The sequence below is a fragment of the Tauraco erythrolophus genome, chromosome 2 (assembly GCF_009769465.1).
Source record: "Tauraco erythrolophus isolate bTauEry1 chromosome 2, bTauEry1.pri, whole genome shotgun sequence".
NCBI classification, from domain to species: Eukaryota; Metazoa; Chordata; class Aves; order Musophagiformes; family Musophagidae; genus Tauraco; species Tauraco erythrolophus.
The window spans coordinates 95,702,322-95,716,062 of NC_141466.1; the positions used below are offsets into that span (position 1 = coordinate 95,702,322).

The 13,741-nt window shown below is 41.3% G+C and overlaps 1 protein-coding gene across 1 annotated transcript in view; it reads left to right on the forward strand.

The window, feature by feature from the left end:
* Positions 1-6,457: 6,457 nt before the first annotated feature.
* The window catches only part of LOC104372341 (visual pigment-like receptor peropsin), a 31,037-nt gene continuing 23,753 nt past the window's right edge, over positions 6,458-13,741 (forward strand). Inside the window, exon 1 of the mRNA XM_009978002.2 lies at positions 6,458-6,578. Coding sequence (XP_009976304.1) covers positions 6,458-6,578 — 121 coding nt within the window. The remainder of the gene's footprint in view (positions 6,579-13,741) is intronic.

Here is a 13,741-nt window from a genome sequence, read left to right on the forward strand (position 1 = left end):
GGCATTACATCCATATTTGGAGGAAAAAATATTTTCTAGCTGGGCTCCCCTCTCAACTGAAGCACTGAAGCGCTGCTGCAACACAGACAATAAAAGTGCCTAGACACCAAGTCAGCCACTGCTTTGAAGTAGATTTGTCTAAACCTGCTACTATAATGAGCTCACCAAGGATGACTGGAAGGCTTTTAAAGCCCAAAAGCCAAGTTTTGCTAGAGCATGAACTGCAATAACATTTTTTTTAATACAACAATAATAGTGCAACTCATGAAGACAGGTTGGAAACAAAAGTGCGCAAATCGTAAACTCCCTCATGCCACAGAGGAGTTCCTGCCTTCCAGCCAGATTTCCACTTTCTCAGTGGTTGTTGAGAGTGCCTGGTCCTCTCTCTTCCTTAGGAAACTCTTTCTGTAGTCTCAGAAGTCAGACTTCCCACTCTTCACTGCGATCTTTCATGAACCGATTCAGCTGCTCAGAGGGTTTTAGTTTTCTTCAGCATCACCTAACCTGCTCAGTGTAAGTTCAGCTCAGAGCAGGGAGTTTAAATAATACAAAAGCCTCGGCCACCTAATCTGCACAAAACAGTTTTCTCTTCTCCTGAGTCACCTTTCAATATGAAAGTAGCATATATTTGAAGCTGCAAGATAGTCTGTTTTCATATTAGCATCAATCTAAACAATTCTCTGAGAAATTACTAATTTCCAACTGTATATTGCGGTAGTAAGTGCTAACCAACCATTTTTTTGGACAGGTAATTTTCTAGATCTGTCGCAAGCTATAGAACACAGTTCCTCAGAGACACATTAGTTTTCAAGATTGATGAGAATAAGAGTAAAGTATGAAACAGAGTAGGGTAAACTCCGTTAAAATCATGGCAGAAGCATGGATTTTACAGTATATTACTTACATGATGTAATCATTTTCTTAACTGAATTTGCCAGTTAGCCTTGCGTGGGAGCTGAAATGTCATTTAAACATGTGACTAGAGAATACATCGAGTGTGTTTGTTTTCATGCTAAAATGTCAAAGCAAGGGAAAAGTCTAAGGTTAAATGAGCATTTTTTTGAATCACAAATAGTCCAGCATGTTTCATATTATGATCACTCTTCAATTTAAATATTTCAGATGTGGGTTTCTGCTATGAAACTGGAGGTCACTCTGTTACTACCAGTTAAATCTCAGCAACGAAAGAGCAGATTCAGGTCTGCTTTCTTACTGGTAAGTTAATCCAACTGGTGTGCAGCTAGCAGTCATTCCCATTCACTCACTGACATGCTTTAAGCATTACTGACCTGATCTGTTTATAGGAATTTTTCTTTGAATTCAGTGGGTGTTAGAAAAGACTCTATGCAGATCATTTCAACAAGTGTATTTTCTGGGAAGCAGTGAACAAATACATGACCTGATTTTGGAAATATCATGTTACTGATATGGAACGCGTTTTCTGGCCACCTCAATGAAATCCGTAGGCATAACTGGTCATCGCATGATTATTTTTTGTAAGACTAAGCAATGTCTTGTTGGATATTGACAGTTTTTTCATTTTATATGAAATATAATTAATGAGTATTATAATGGAAAATGCAAAGTGACAACTAAAATAATTTATTAATAAAAAAATCTATGTAGAGATGTTCCTACTAATATACCATTGGATTTGCTTTGAAATCTCCTTGATTCGTGTTTCCGTAAAATGCCACAAAATTTTACACCTTCCAGAGGCAAAACTGTGTTTTTATTCCACAGAGCCTATTTCTATCTGCTTATGGTTTATTTTAACCCCTTCTTTTTGCATATTTTTTCCTTCTACTTCCTCCCTCTTTTGTCCCTTGCTTTAATCCGTGTGGAACAGTTATCATGCAAAAATAGTCCTGTGACAACTTAGCTATCTTTCTGACAAAATCCTTCCTTGGCAACTGCCTAATTCTCGGTGCTCCTCAGGGAAAACAAATGCTTATTAGAAACATACATCGTATGTTTCCTGTCATGTACAAATTTTAATTCTTATTATTTTTTGTTACAATGTGCTGGAAACAGCAAGCAAACCGAACTCTACAGTAACTCGCTTGAGTCTCTCAGGCCAGTTAATGCTGCTGTGATGCTTGCCTATTGTGCTGGTATATACGTCACTTTGAAAGCATTTAGAGAGGTGGATAGGGATTAAAAAGCTGTTGTGCGTTTTTAGCAGCCCAAAGAGGGGCTACCTGATGGCTTATATCCGCTCTAAATTGGCTTTGCCTGCCACCTGAGAGACCATTGGTTGGTTCAGCGTGTTCATAAAATGGTCTTTATTAACCTCTCGTGTCATAACCCAGTCATTTCATCACTCACTTTAATCAAGTATCCTGAGGTATCGGTCGTTTCAGACAGTTTCTTCCTTCATTAACCTTCCAGTAACAGCTGCATTAAACCCTTAAGTGTAGCCACGAGTATTAATTTATTATATTCTTTTATACATAGGATAGAAGTTTCAGCTTCTGTTAGACTCGAAAACATGGCTTACTGACGATCTTAAAACCCAAATTATGCTTTTACTTGCACCAGTAAGGTCATCAGTTTTCCGGTGGCAGGGTGATGTGCAAGGTTGACCACAGTCTGCTCATCCCAGTTATGCAGTCCCTTCCTCAAAGGTCTGGGGAGAACAGTTTGCAGGAGGACTAAAATATCTGCCTCAGATGGGCATTGCCGCACTTGGTCAGGGCTCGCTCCTCCTGCTCCCAAATCTACGTGTCGGCAGCGTGATGGGTGCATGCCTCCTCCCCAGTCTGACTTGGGAGGGGGGGTGAGATCATCTGCTGTGATAACGCCCTTACGGACAGGTCTCCAGTGCTGCCACAGCCTCTCTTCTCACAGCTGCCAGGAGACGGGTCGCACGGCTCAGCTATACCGGGCAGGGAGGGCACAGCCGGGAGAAATGCACACGTGAAAGGTTTGGGCGAGCAGCGGAACACACTGGCACCAGTCTCCCAAGGTGTGTTTGCATCGCTTATGTCCCCTCTGTGCAGCCAGCCTGTAGCTCCTACGTGTTTAGGAAAGGGGCACTTCAGCTCCTTTCATGTACAAATCAGTTTTTTTCACATACCTTCCCATAGTCATAGCTATGTCAAACACAGTAATTTCTCTGTACCACCACAGCGTTTTAGTTTTCTTCTCCTTTTTATAGAATTGCCTGCAGCATATACTGCTCTAATCTTTTCAAAGCATTTTGCAAAGATAGTAGAGCCAGTCAGGGATAATCTCTGCAAGGCCAGTAAATTGGTCACCACTGAAGCACTTAGAGACATGAAACAAGGTGACTGTAATCTGGAAAGGGAGCCTTCCTCTCGTTTGGAAGTACAGTGACCTGTGAACACATGAAACTAACCACAGGAGTTTGCAAAGCCTCTATCTTTTGCTGAAGGATGCCGCTGGAGGAAGTAAGGAGAAAACTGCAAACCGGCGAAGATATTAGTCACTCAGTATAGTGAAAACCAAGGGGGAAAAATCTTTAAAAGGGATGCTTGACCACGGAGAACAGTTCACTTTGAATTTTTTTTTTCTCCTTAATATTAAAAGGTTCCCTATTTTTTCCATCTCAGTATCACTGCAAGGTGCAAGGCTTGGCAGAAGACTTTCTCATTGAAATGGAAAGTTGAATTGAAGTGTCTGTGGAACTGTGGTGTTTATATGAAACCAAAAGAAACTTGCAGCTGGGAAAAGTCAAGATTCAAGTTCAGGATCTCAAGGCAAATAATATGATTTGCCTTTTATTGGAGAAAAAGGGAAATAGTGATTATTGTTACTTTATTACTCCCTGAAGTGCTTATTCCTAAAGAGGTCACATGTACATAACTCATACAGTTTCCTGGAACAGCTTACATGAAAACCACTCTTCACTGGTTATCCTTGTCCCTATTTTTCAAAGTCAAGGACGCTGGCATTTGTGTGACAACAGACGCCAAACTCAGATTTCCAATTCCATGCCTGCACCAAACACCATGGAAAAAACGCTTGTGCTTAAAGGGAAGTGGTTAGCAAGCATGCTCTGCCACCTCAGTGCTTTCTGTGGTGTAGAAGACCAGCAGTCCCTCTACTTGCCATGAGCGTGGCTTCCTGCAAGGTGGGGACCAACACCCAGTTCCTGGATACCAGGTACTGACTGCACAGCAGGAGTGACCTGGATGAGGTGAGACATGCCTCATCGCAGGAGGAAACTTGTGAGTGGCTGTGCTTTTTCCTCTCATGAGGCTGAGGGATCTTGCTCAGAAACCTTGGAGTTGTCCCACACGTGGGTTATTGGGTAGCTGGTCTATTTTCAATGAGAGAGTAAAGTGGGCATGGACCATGTAGACAGTTTTTGCCCAGTGTAAAGTGTCATTCTTTTCCACATCTTTCTCTAGGTTGGTGATGAAATACGCTCCAGTGAAGACATGAGCATTCGTGGACTGAGGCTTTGTGATGGGCTCTCAGCTGAGGACCTCTTCTTTGACCCAAGCTCCTTGTCCTGAAGAGTAGGTGATGTCCCTGAGTACTGCCCTCGGGCACAACTACATCCCAACCCTCCATCTGAACAGTGACCCACTTCCAGGTGAATAACTAGAATCACACAGAATCACAGAAATGGCTGCTGTAGCTCAATGTTGAAAAGCTGTGATTGTGTGCATATTCCCTGTGAGAGCTGATGCACGTCCAGGGCTTCAGTGGGAACCACAAGACACTTAAATGGTGACCTTGGATAGCAGCACTGCGGCAAAGACCACACACACTGAGCATGCCAGACAGCCTTGTGAGGGGTGTGCATATGGTCCAACAATGCCCAGAGCTGGGAAGGTGGTGGGAATATCGTGGGCAATCTGGGACTGTTGCAGAAGCACAGTTATGAAGGACTTTGGCCTTGTGAGCCCTGCTAGAGCCGTTTTTATGGAACAGCATAATCACCGAGCTGGTAACTCTCACTAAGCAGCGTAGTTTAGGAGGCTTGTCAGGGTTAAACTCTGGCTGTCATTAAACAGACTCAGGAGGAGATCTCTACAAAAAGTCAGCAGGAGATGGGCTGTGGCTAGCAGTTGGGAAAATCAGGCCACTTGACTGCTCAACTGGGATCTGTGGGAGCTGCCAGACCGATGCTGCAGACTTTAGATTGGAGAAAGAGAGCACAGTGCTCTGGTGACCAGTACAAGAGCGAGACGGCTGGGGACAAGTCAAGCCTAGTGCCTTTGCAAGGGACTTCAGTGGAGTGAGTGTGGGGGTCACTGTCCTCATCATTAGCAGGCAGGTGAGAGAATTCCCATCTTTCACCATGATGCAGCTAATTCTCCCTTTTCTCACTGTAAAGGATTGCTCTCCCCTTTTATTCTGGTCACATTGCCTTTATTCTCCTCTCTTGTCATGAGGCTGTCATAATAAACACAGGGAAAGCTTGATTGGAGGCATTAATCTGCCTGGGGAGGGACAAAGCCAGCCTTCAGCTGGGTGCCACCACCAAGGCTGATTTGCCGCGTGGGGTGGGAAGGGATGAGCTGGTCGGGTCACCGAGAGGGGCACAGGGATTTCAGTTCAGTGAGAGTGAGATGTTTGCCAGGAAAACTTTGCTGCTTCAGATGAATTAATTCAGACTCAAAATTTTTAATCATGAATATAGCCTCATTGGTAAGAGAAGGTTATCTTTGAAATGCAGTCATGAATACTTCTGCTTAGTTCTTTACTTTACTTAGTAAAGACAAAAACCACTCCAGACTGATTCACTTAAATCACATGTAGTTTGTTTCCTCAACAAGATGACATGTCATTTTTCAACAGTGTGGGAAAATCCAACTGTACTTCAAATGTACAAGATTGGTGAATGCTTAGCAGTGTAAAAATATGATTCAAAGGACTTAAGATAATTTCCAGTACAGGTTAAAAATGGTCTCTTCCTTATAAATTAGCAACTATCTTGCTTGTAAAGTAATTTTATGGCTGATTTCTTCTGCTATGTTAAAGTCACATTCTTAGGCAGTGACACATCCCATTGTTTTTTACTGCACTTTTTTTTTTTTTTAAATCTCTGTGAGACATTTCCTCAATTTCATTTCAACTGAAACTCTATTGGTCTTCAGTGACGACAAAAAGACAAAGTGGGTTTGCCTGTGAGCCTGTAGGATGCGTGGTATCACCCTATTTTAAAGGATGTTGTCTTTTTGTCAGATACATGCAAATTAAAGATTTCTGCATGTAGCAGTAATAAGGATATGAGGAAATCTGCTGTCTTGGGCTGGCCACAGATTCACAGGCTGTATTAATAGATAGGATTAGTGAAGAAGAACAGGTCAGGAGCCTGCAAAGCTCCTGTCCCTTGAGATTTCCTTCTTTACATCATTAGTCTTATTGAAGAGCTGCCTTGAATACAGGGAGCAGAAACTGAGGAAAAGGCTGGAACCATTTTATTTCACTGGGACGTACTGGGGAAAGGGCAATTTCTGGGTCATAAGCTCTGCTGAAAATGTCTGTCCAGTTTTCTCCACAGGCACCCTGGAGGAACAACAACATCAGTTTTCTGAGCAGAGAGGCAGCTGTAACAGAGCAAGGAGAGACTATCATAGGTTTCTACCTACTGGCTTTAGGTACGTACGCGGCTTGGATGTGAAAGGAAGCTCCTAAGTAGAGTTTCGTATAAAGTTCAAAGTGATTCATTTGGGTTTCATCCCTAATGGAAGAGGATGTTAGAAAATGCAACTTTTTTCTTCAGCCGTTACAAGATCAAAGAGGTACAGCTTTCTTTTGTTAAAAAGATGAATAATCAATGTAGAAATCTTGAGAAAAAAAATAGTCAAGCCTGTAAACTTTTAACTAATGTTCACTATACTTCATATGTGGGGAGATAAACAAGTACTTTATCAGAAATACTTCTGTGTCTTCTTGTGTCTCAGTAGCACTGAATTTGTAATTCCAGAATTTTGACTGCTGACGCTCAGTTGACATCCTACAACAACCTCCCGCAGAGACAGAATATATGGTTCTGCAATTTTAAACTTTTTTTAACTGTTCGTACTGCTCTTGCTTTAAACTTTTGACTCACATAAAAATAAACTTCTTCAAACAGGATCTGTGATAGATCTAAGTACTAGAACATTATCCTGTGTTAGCAGTCACAATGCTGTGTGTTTATTTTGGTTTTGAGGCAAGACAGCTATTGTAAGTGTATAATAAGCATTTGAAAATGGCACTCAATATGAATTCACTTTGATCCCAGAGCTATTTTGTTTTGTTTGTTTAAATATTGTCTGCTTGGGGCAGACTCATTGCAGGATAAAAGGAAACTTTATGAAATTTCAAAGAATGCAGATTTGCTAGGTAATCAAAATTTCCAACCATAAAACCTCACAGGAAAATACAAGAAAACATAACTTTCATTAAATCTGTTCTTCTAAACAACACATAGAAAAATGTTTCTGTTTTAAAATGATTGCCCTGAACCGATTTTTTTCTTTTTCTAATCTCATCACATATTGCAAGTAGCTTACTAGCTCTCAGCTTATGCCTGAGAAAGGTCTATGAAAGTTACAATGTAAAATGCTAAGTATTTTAATATGCTTACATGAGACCTTTTTTTTTTTACTTATATGAACTAGGGAGGAAAAAGTTGTGTTTAGAACTAAAACTGAGATTCTAGCAGAAAAGGGTATGGCTTCTATCTTAGGAGACTTAATTAGAAGAGTGGCTGTAAGATAAATCAGAGTAGTTCCCATTTATCCCCAATCTGTTCACATCTGCGTATCCCTTCATGAATGGCTGGAAAATGGCTGCACCATCAGCTAATGAATTAACCAGTTGCACTTAAGACTAGAAAGAACATCTTAGGTCAGCAAGGCCAGTCCCCTGCTGTGACAGTGTATAATCTCATTTACAAAGCTATCATGCTCCCTCCTGTAACTGGCTAGGCTTTTTTTGGTGTTGCTACCACTCTTCCAATTGGCAGCCTGTTCCTGACTTCGTCTCTCTGTGATCACACCAACTTTATATCCTTTTTGTCACTCCTTTTAATTGAAATCATTTTTTTATCTGAAATTAATGTCCTACGGCCACTCTGTTTTCCTGAAGGAACAATCATACCCTGTGGTCAATTTTTGTATTCCTATATTAAGCAAGTGAGGGTTGGTTTGGGGTTTTTTTCTTGGTTGATTGGTTGATTTTGGTTATTATTATTTATTTATCTCCTGTTGTAATATTCTTTCCTTTGTCATCCCAGCATACCATCCTAGCAGCCTTTTGCACTGTCTTTTCCAACCTGGACTCATTATTTTTTTAAACTTATAGCCAGGACTGAATATAGCATCCGAGCAAGGTCTTGCTATCACCATTCATATTAACATTAACACTTCCCCAGTTCTACTGATCCCTCCTAGTGTTGCCTTTGCATCACACTTCTTCTCCAATCAAACTTCTTCCATCAATCGACTGACAGGTGTTTCCCTCTGCTGCTTCCTAGTGGTGACCTCACACCTTTTAGCAAATATTTTTTAAAGTACCTGGGTGCCTAAGCTTTTATGTCTATTAGTTTTTGATTGCTCCAGTTCCTTCTGCCAAGCTTACAAGTGCTTGGCATGTCATAACTGCTATTCTTGAAACTTAACCTCCAGATTGAAAACCCAGCTTGCATTTCTTGCAGAGTATATATAACCCATAACAACACTACGCCAAGTTAAGTGTAATGTGGATCTGGTTAAAATGTAATGGAGATAGGTGTACCTTTTTGTAATAGGAACTTTTGAAAAAAATCTGCCAATAATACGTAAATCAGAAACATCCTCATGTCTTTTTCTCCTCAAAGGTCTACCGTTACACTTCTGCAAGCATCATAACATAGTACCATAACAAGAACCATAAAAATTTACAGCTATTAGTTTTATGTACACCAATAACTCAGTTTATCTGAGGAGCTGTGATGTGGCAGAACAAGGTACTTTGTTACACAGACACCCTCTTGCCCTTCTGGCAGCAGAGGACAAAGGCCAGTCTGCACGTTACCTTCCTGTACCTGCGTTTCTTTAGAGGTCTGGGAAGACAATCTGCATTTGCAGGAGTCTATGGGTATTTCCTTACACAAAGTCCCAAAGATGTTCATATTTCATACTTTTGGAATTTCGATGCCTGTGGAAAATAGCTTCAGTGATTACACTTTTGTAACCGCTATAAGTTTTCTTCTCTTTTGAATCTGAGTATGCCAGTGCAGCTTTTTGCAAATTCTGACGTACGTTTCAAACACCAAAGGAATGTATGTTATTGGTGTTAGCACTTACACAGAAGATGAGGTTCCTCTGAATCTCTTCAGCTTTGTAGGATAAAGTCCAAAAAAACTATCTATGTTTGGCTACGTCTTTCCACAGTCAAGCATCTTGACAGAGGACATGAATATCCAAGAACCATGATCTAACTCCTTTTGCTGAGATGAGGCCTCTTTGCATGTCCCCTGCTGGAAATTCTCATGTCACAGGTAGCACGGATGTCATATGTGACAGACAGGACACTGATGTCTGTGTTGTACATCATACACCAGCCAGGCTGTATCAGACCCAGGCAGAGGGGTCCTCAGCATACCACAGGGAGACCTGAGCTCACAGCCTGTGCTGGAATAGGTGTTGCACACTAACATCACAAGCAAACTAGCCTCGAAATGCATGAGTGCATTTTGCAAGTGCTGATGGATTTTGAGATCACTGCACTGCTTCTTGGCATCCAAGTCACTTTTCCATCACTCTCCTTACTAATGCTTTGGCAAGGGGACCAGCAAAGTGGGGGAAAAACATAATGCCAATCTCGTAGCAGAGAGCCACCGTAGTGTGCTCAGAGGGACTATCTGCAGGTAATAGCAGCCACTGTGTTACCCTTCATTAGGTCAACTGTGTCAGCATCCTCTTTCTGAAGGTAGCGCTCTGTTTCCATCCTTCCCTTCCATGACCTCAGGACTGTCTTTGACAAACAGGTGCGAGCTTGTCCTGTTGCTCACATCACATCTGACCTCTTTTTGCCTCTGCCTTAAGTGGTATAGTACAGTGTAAAATCCTTGTATAGTTTAAATTATTAGGTACAATTTGAAAGTACTGTCCACAGCTGCTAGATAAGTCAAACTTAGACCTGGGGGGAAAAAAAAATGAAGCATTTTTTTCTTTGTAATTATTACTTGGAATTCTTAAGTAAATTGTTCTTTTCTGTGTTTATACACAATTTGTTCAATGCTTGTTTTCCCTAGTTTCACAGTTAACTGGGATGTTAGAGTGAATGCTTAGCATGAAAGGAAATTTTAAGTCAGTAGGAGAGAATATTTGTTAGAGAACCAATTCTGATTTTTGTGAGTGTTTATATCAGAAAGTTGTGCTGAGAGCATTACCAGGCCCACTAGAAAACGGGAACAGGCTGTGAGACTCAAACATGCCATTAAACGGCACACGTTTCCAAATGGTAACAGTACACTGTTATTTGACAAGTGACAGAATGAGTGTTATTTTGGAACATTATTTGACAGATAAATCTGAGGAGGAGGGAAAGGAAACAAGCTATTCACAAAACTTTCATCCACAAAATGATCACATTTATTGAACAAATAATCCCTCTGTGCTTTATCAAGTCTAAAACATGATGACTTTTCTCCTTCCTGCCAAGACTGGCAAGATGCCCTGAATAGGATATTGTGTATGTATAATTAGCAGGGAAGACTAAAACCATAGCAGGGTCACTTCACAGTTGCAATAGTTAACGACAGCTTTGCAAATTCTGTAGATTTTCCCACGGATTTAAATGAAGTTTTCTAGTCTGAAATTCTTTTACGGTAAACCTCTTCAGATAAACATTTATGCTTCTATATAGGTAGTTGAATCAGTAATTGACTTTACACATGCCTGCTCTATATCTAAATGCTTAATTCAATTTCTGTCCTAGAGACAAGATTATTTGCTGAGTGAAAAGTGTACTTTGCCTTGTGACACCGAGCCTTCCCCTTTTGCTCTCATTTCTTGATTTCTTCCACTTAAGGCTCTCTGTATATTTTAAACTGCAGATAGGTGAGTTGTAACACTTGTTCTCATTCGTTCTTGTCAGATTTTACAAGTAAAGGTCATGCAACAATGTCTAATAAGAACAAGTCTAAGTACAAAGCATAATAACCTGTCTTAGCTGGGCACAGACACCATCATCTATTGGAAATGTAGATGACCAGCTCGGAGCTATCAGTTCCCTTGTACTGAGTTTAACTCTGCAAAATCAGAAATCGAATGGTAACAATGAAATTGCATGCAGCCTCAGGTGTTTATTCCTTGTTCAAAGACCATCTCAGGTACATGAGAGAAAAATAGGATATGTCTGGATGCTTAGGCTTGAGTGATTTGTCAGAAATCTCTGTAAAACTGTTGTGTTCCCTCTTAGCTATTCCCAGAGTTAATCTCACTGTTCTCAGTCACTTTCAGCAGAGAGATTTTCAATATCCTTAGTCACTCTTGCTGGCTACGTTTTCTGTGCTATCTTTGCACGGGCTGGTGGACAGCATGCTGATACAGGACTCTGTCAGCAGGGTTTTGATTCCTGACTACCACCAGCTTGCTTGGCAGCCTTCCTGTGCCTCCTCCAGAAATCATGCGTAACTGCACCAGCCTCCTTTGTGGAACACTTTTGACATCTGTGTATTAAAATGCTCTCTTAGGCGATACTATTCTAGAGTAAGGATTACTACTGAATTACGTAAAGGCAATAAGACATTTTTAATATGCTGTCCATCCTATTCCTCCTACCTCCCAATGTTTGCAAATGTGGCACCAAGTACTTTCCTGTGGGTATTTGAGGAGTAAAGGTGACTCCTTAACTGTTCAATATTTAGCATTTATCGACAGTCATTTAACCTGTTCTACTCGGATACTGCCAGTCTCACAGCAGCTGCTCTCAGTCCTGCCCTGTGTTCACGAACTTCAGTAATTGTATGTTACCTGTGTATTTTTGCCAGTTCAGAAGGACTAGCATATCTCATTGATGAGCAGCCCCAATCAGACAGTGTTACAGTTTATTGGGGAAATGTGGTGATTCTTCTCTGTTGGGGGGAAATGCTCAGTTTCTTCCTATCTGCTATTTTTTTCTCCCTCAGCCAAGTTTTGATCTCAGTTGGAACCTGTCCTTTCTCATCAGAATTGCCTTAGGATGCTGGGGTTGCATTTTGGGTTTGGATTTGGTTTTTTTTCCGTATATTCTTGTGAGTGAACATTGCTGGTAGCCTGCAAAAATGAAATCAGTTCCCTGGGTTGTTTCTTTTCTATCCTCTGTTTTACTGAAAGGCCACGTGGTGACACCAAGGCCTTACAGCACTTCAAAGTTCAGAGATTTGTTTCTGGACTCTTGATCTGCTTGTGATCTACCCTGAGGCACATACTGCCTGCAAAGCAGTTGAAGACATCTCGACCCTCACTGAGAGGGCTGGAGCTATTGCTGTGCTTCCTCTGCATTGCATTTCCAACCTGTTTCCCTGATGTGCTGTCAGGGTTTGGGATGGGAGGAAGGGAGGGAGGTTGTTTGCTTTAAGGTGTTCTTTTAGTTGGAGTTGGTTGGTTTTTTGTTTTGGGGTTGTTTAGGTTTTTTATTTAAAAAAATCAGCCAGTCAATACAGTCAGCAATCCCAGACCAGCACATCTATCTGATGGTGCAGAGATACAGTGTCCCATAGTCACTGCTCTAGTTGATAGCACTTTTATGTGACCACGGTTTTTGTTACTCCACGGTTTATTGAAAATTGAATTCCTCCAGTTTTTTTATCACAGTGTTAATATGGTCTACTACCCAGACAGATTAGACATTTTCGAGACTGGATATACCAGTGCAAGTTCTTCACCTGCTTTGGTTAAAAGGATTGTGCCTACCTGCAGAAGTCATGTTCGCTCTGTAACCATATTTCCCCTAATGCTTCCCTCATCCTCACACTCAGTGCGTGACTGTGGTTCCAAAAAATGACCACAAGTACTGTGTCTCTGTCACCTCCATCCGAAATATGTATTGTGTGTGTTTGCATTGCAGGCTATCCTGATGCATTCCCAAAGCCAACTCTTCCAGTGCCCTGCTGCCTGTTTGTAATACCTAGACTCAGACTGAAGTCAGAAAGAATTCCTCACTTAAACTGCACACAGCTGTTGGAAATGATACTCCATCAAGAAACATTGTCACCTAGTGGCCAGAATAAGATGTATTTATTATTGTTGATCTTATCCTTATAATGAGATATATAAAAAATATACGTATGTATCTCAGTGCATCATTGCATCAGTGACTATTTCTGGTTAATACCATATGCTGACATGTCAGCTTTTCCCAGTTCAAAAGCTCTTTAGTAAACCATGTGCATTTGCTAAGCAAGCCAGAGCAGCAGCAGCTTGGCAATTTTGCAAAGAGAAATTACTAAAAGGAGATTTCTCTGCAGAAAAAGCAGTTCATAGTGCCACGCAGAGACTGTCCCATCAATCGCCTCCCCTCCTACTCCAGTAGCACCTCACTGGGTGGTCGGTACCTAACCTCTCTGGAGAGCAAGTGCCTTGTTCTTTGGCATTTCAGCTCGTGATACTCCCAGATGGTCTAGAGATTCAGAGGCAATTTCCTCCCCTCCCTTCCTAGCCAAGGCAGCCCAGCAGCAAAGTGCTGGGTTCCTGACATATGAGGTTGTTGATGCTTCCTGAAGGAAGGCAGCTGCCCTCTTGCTACAACATTAAACCCATCAGCCATCTTTCATCTCATGAACACTTTTGAATATCCAGAGATGCTG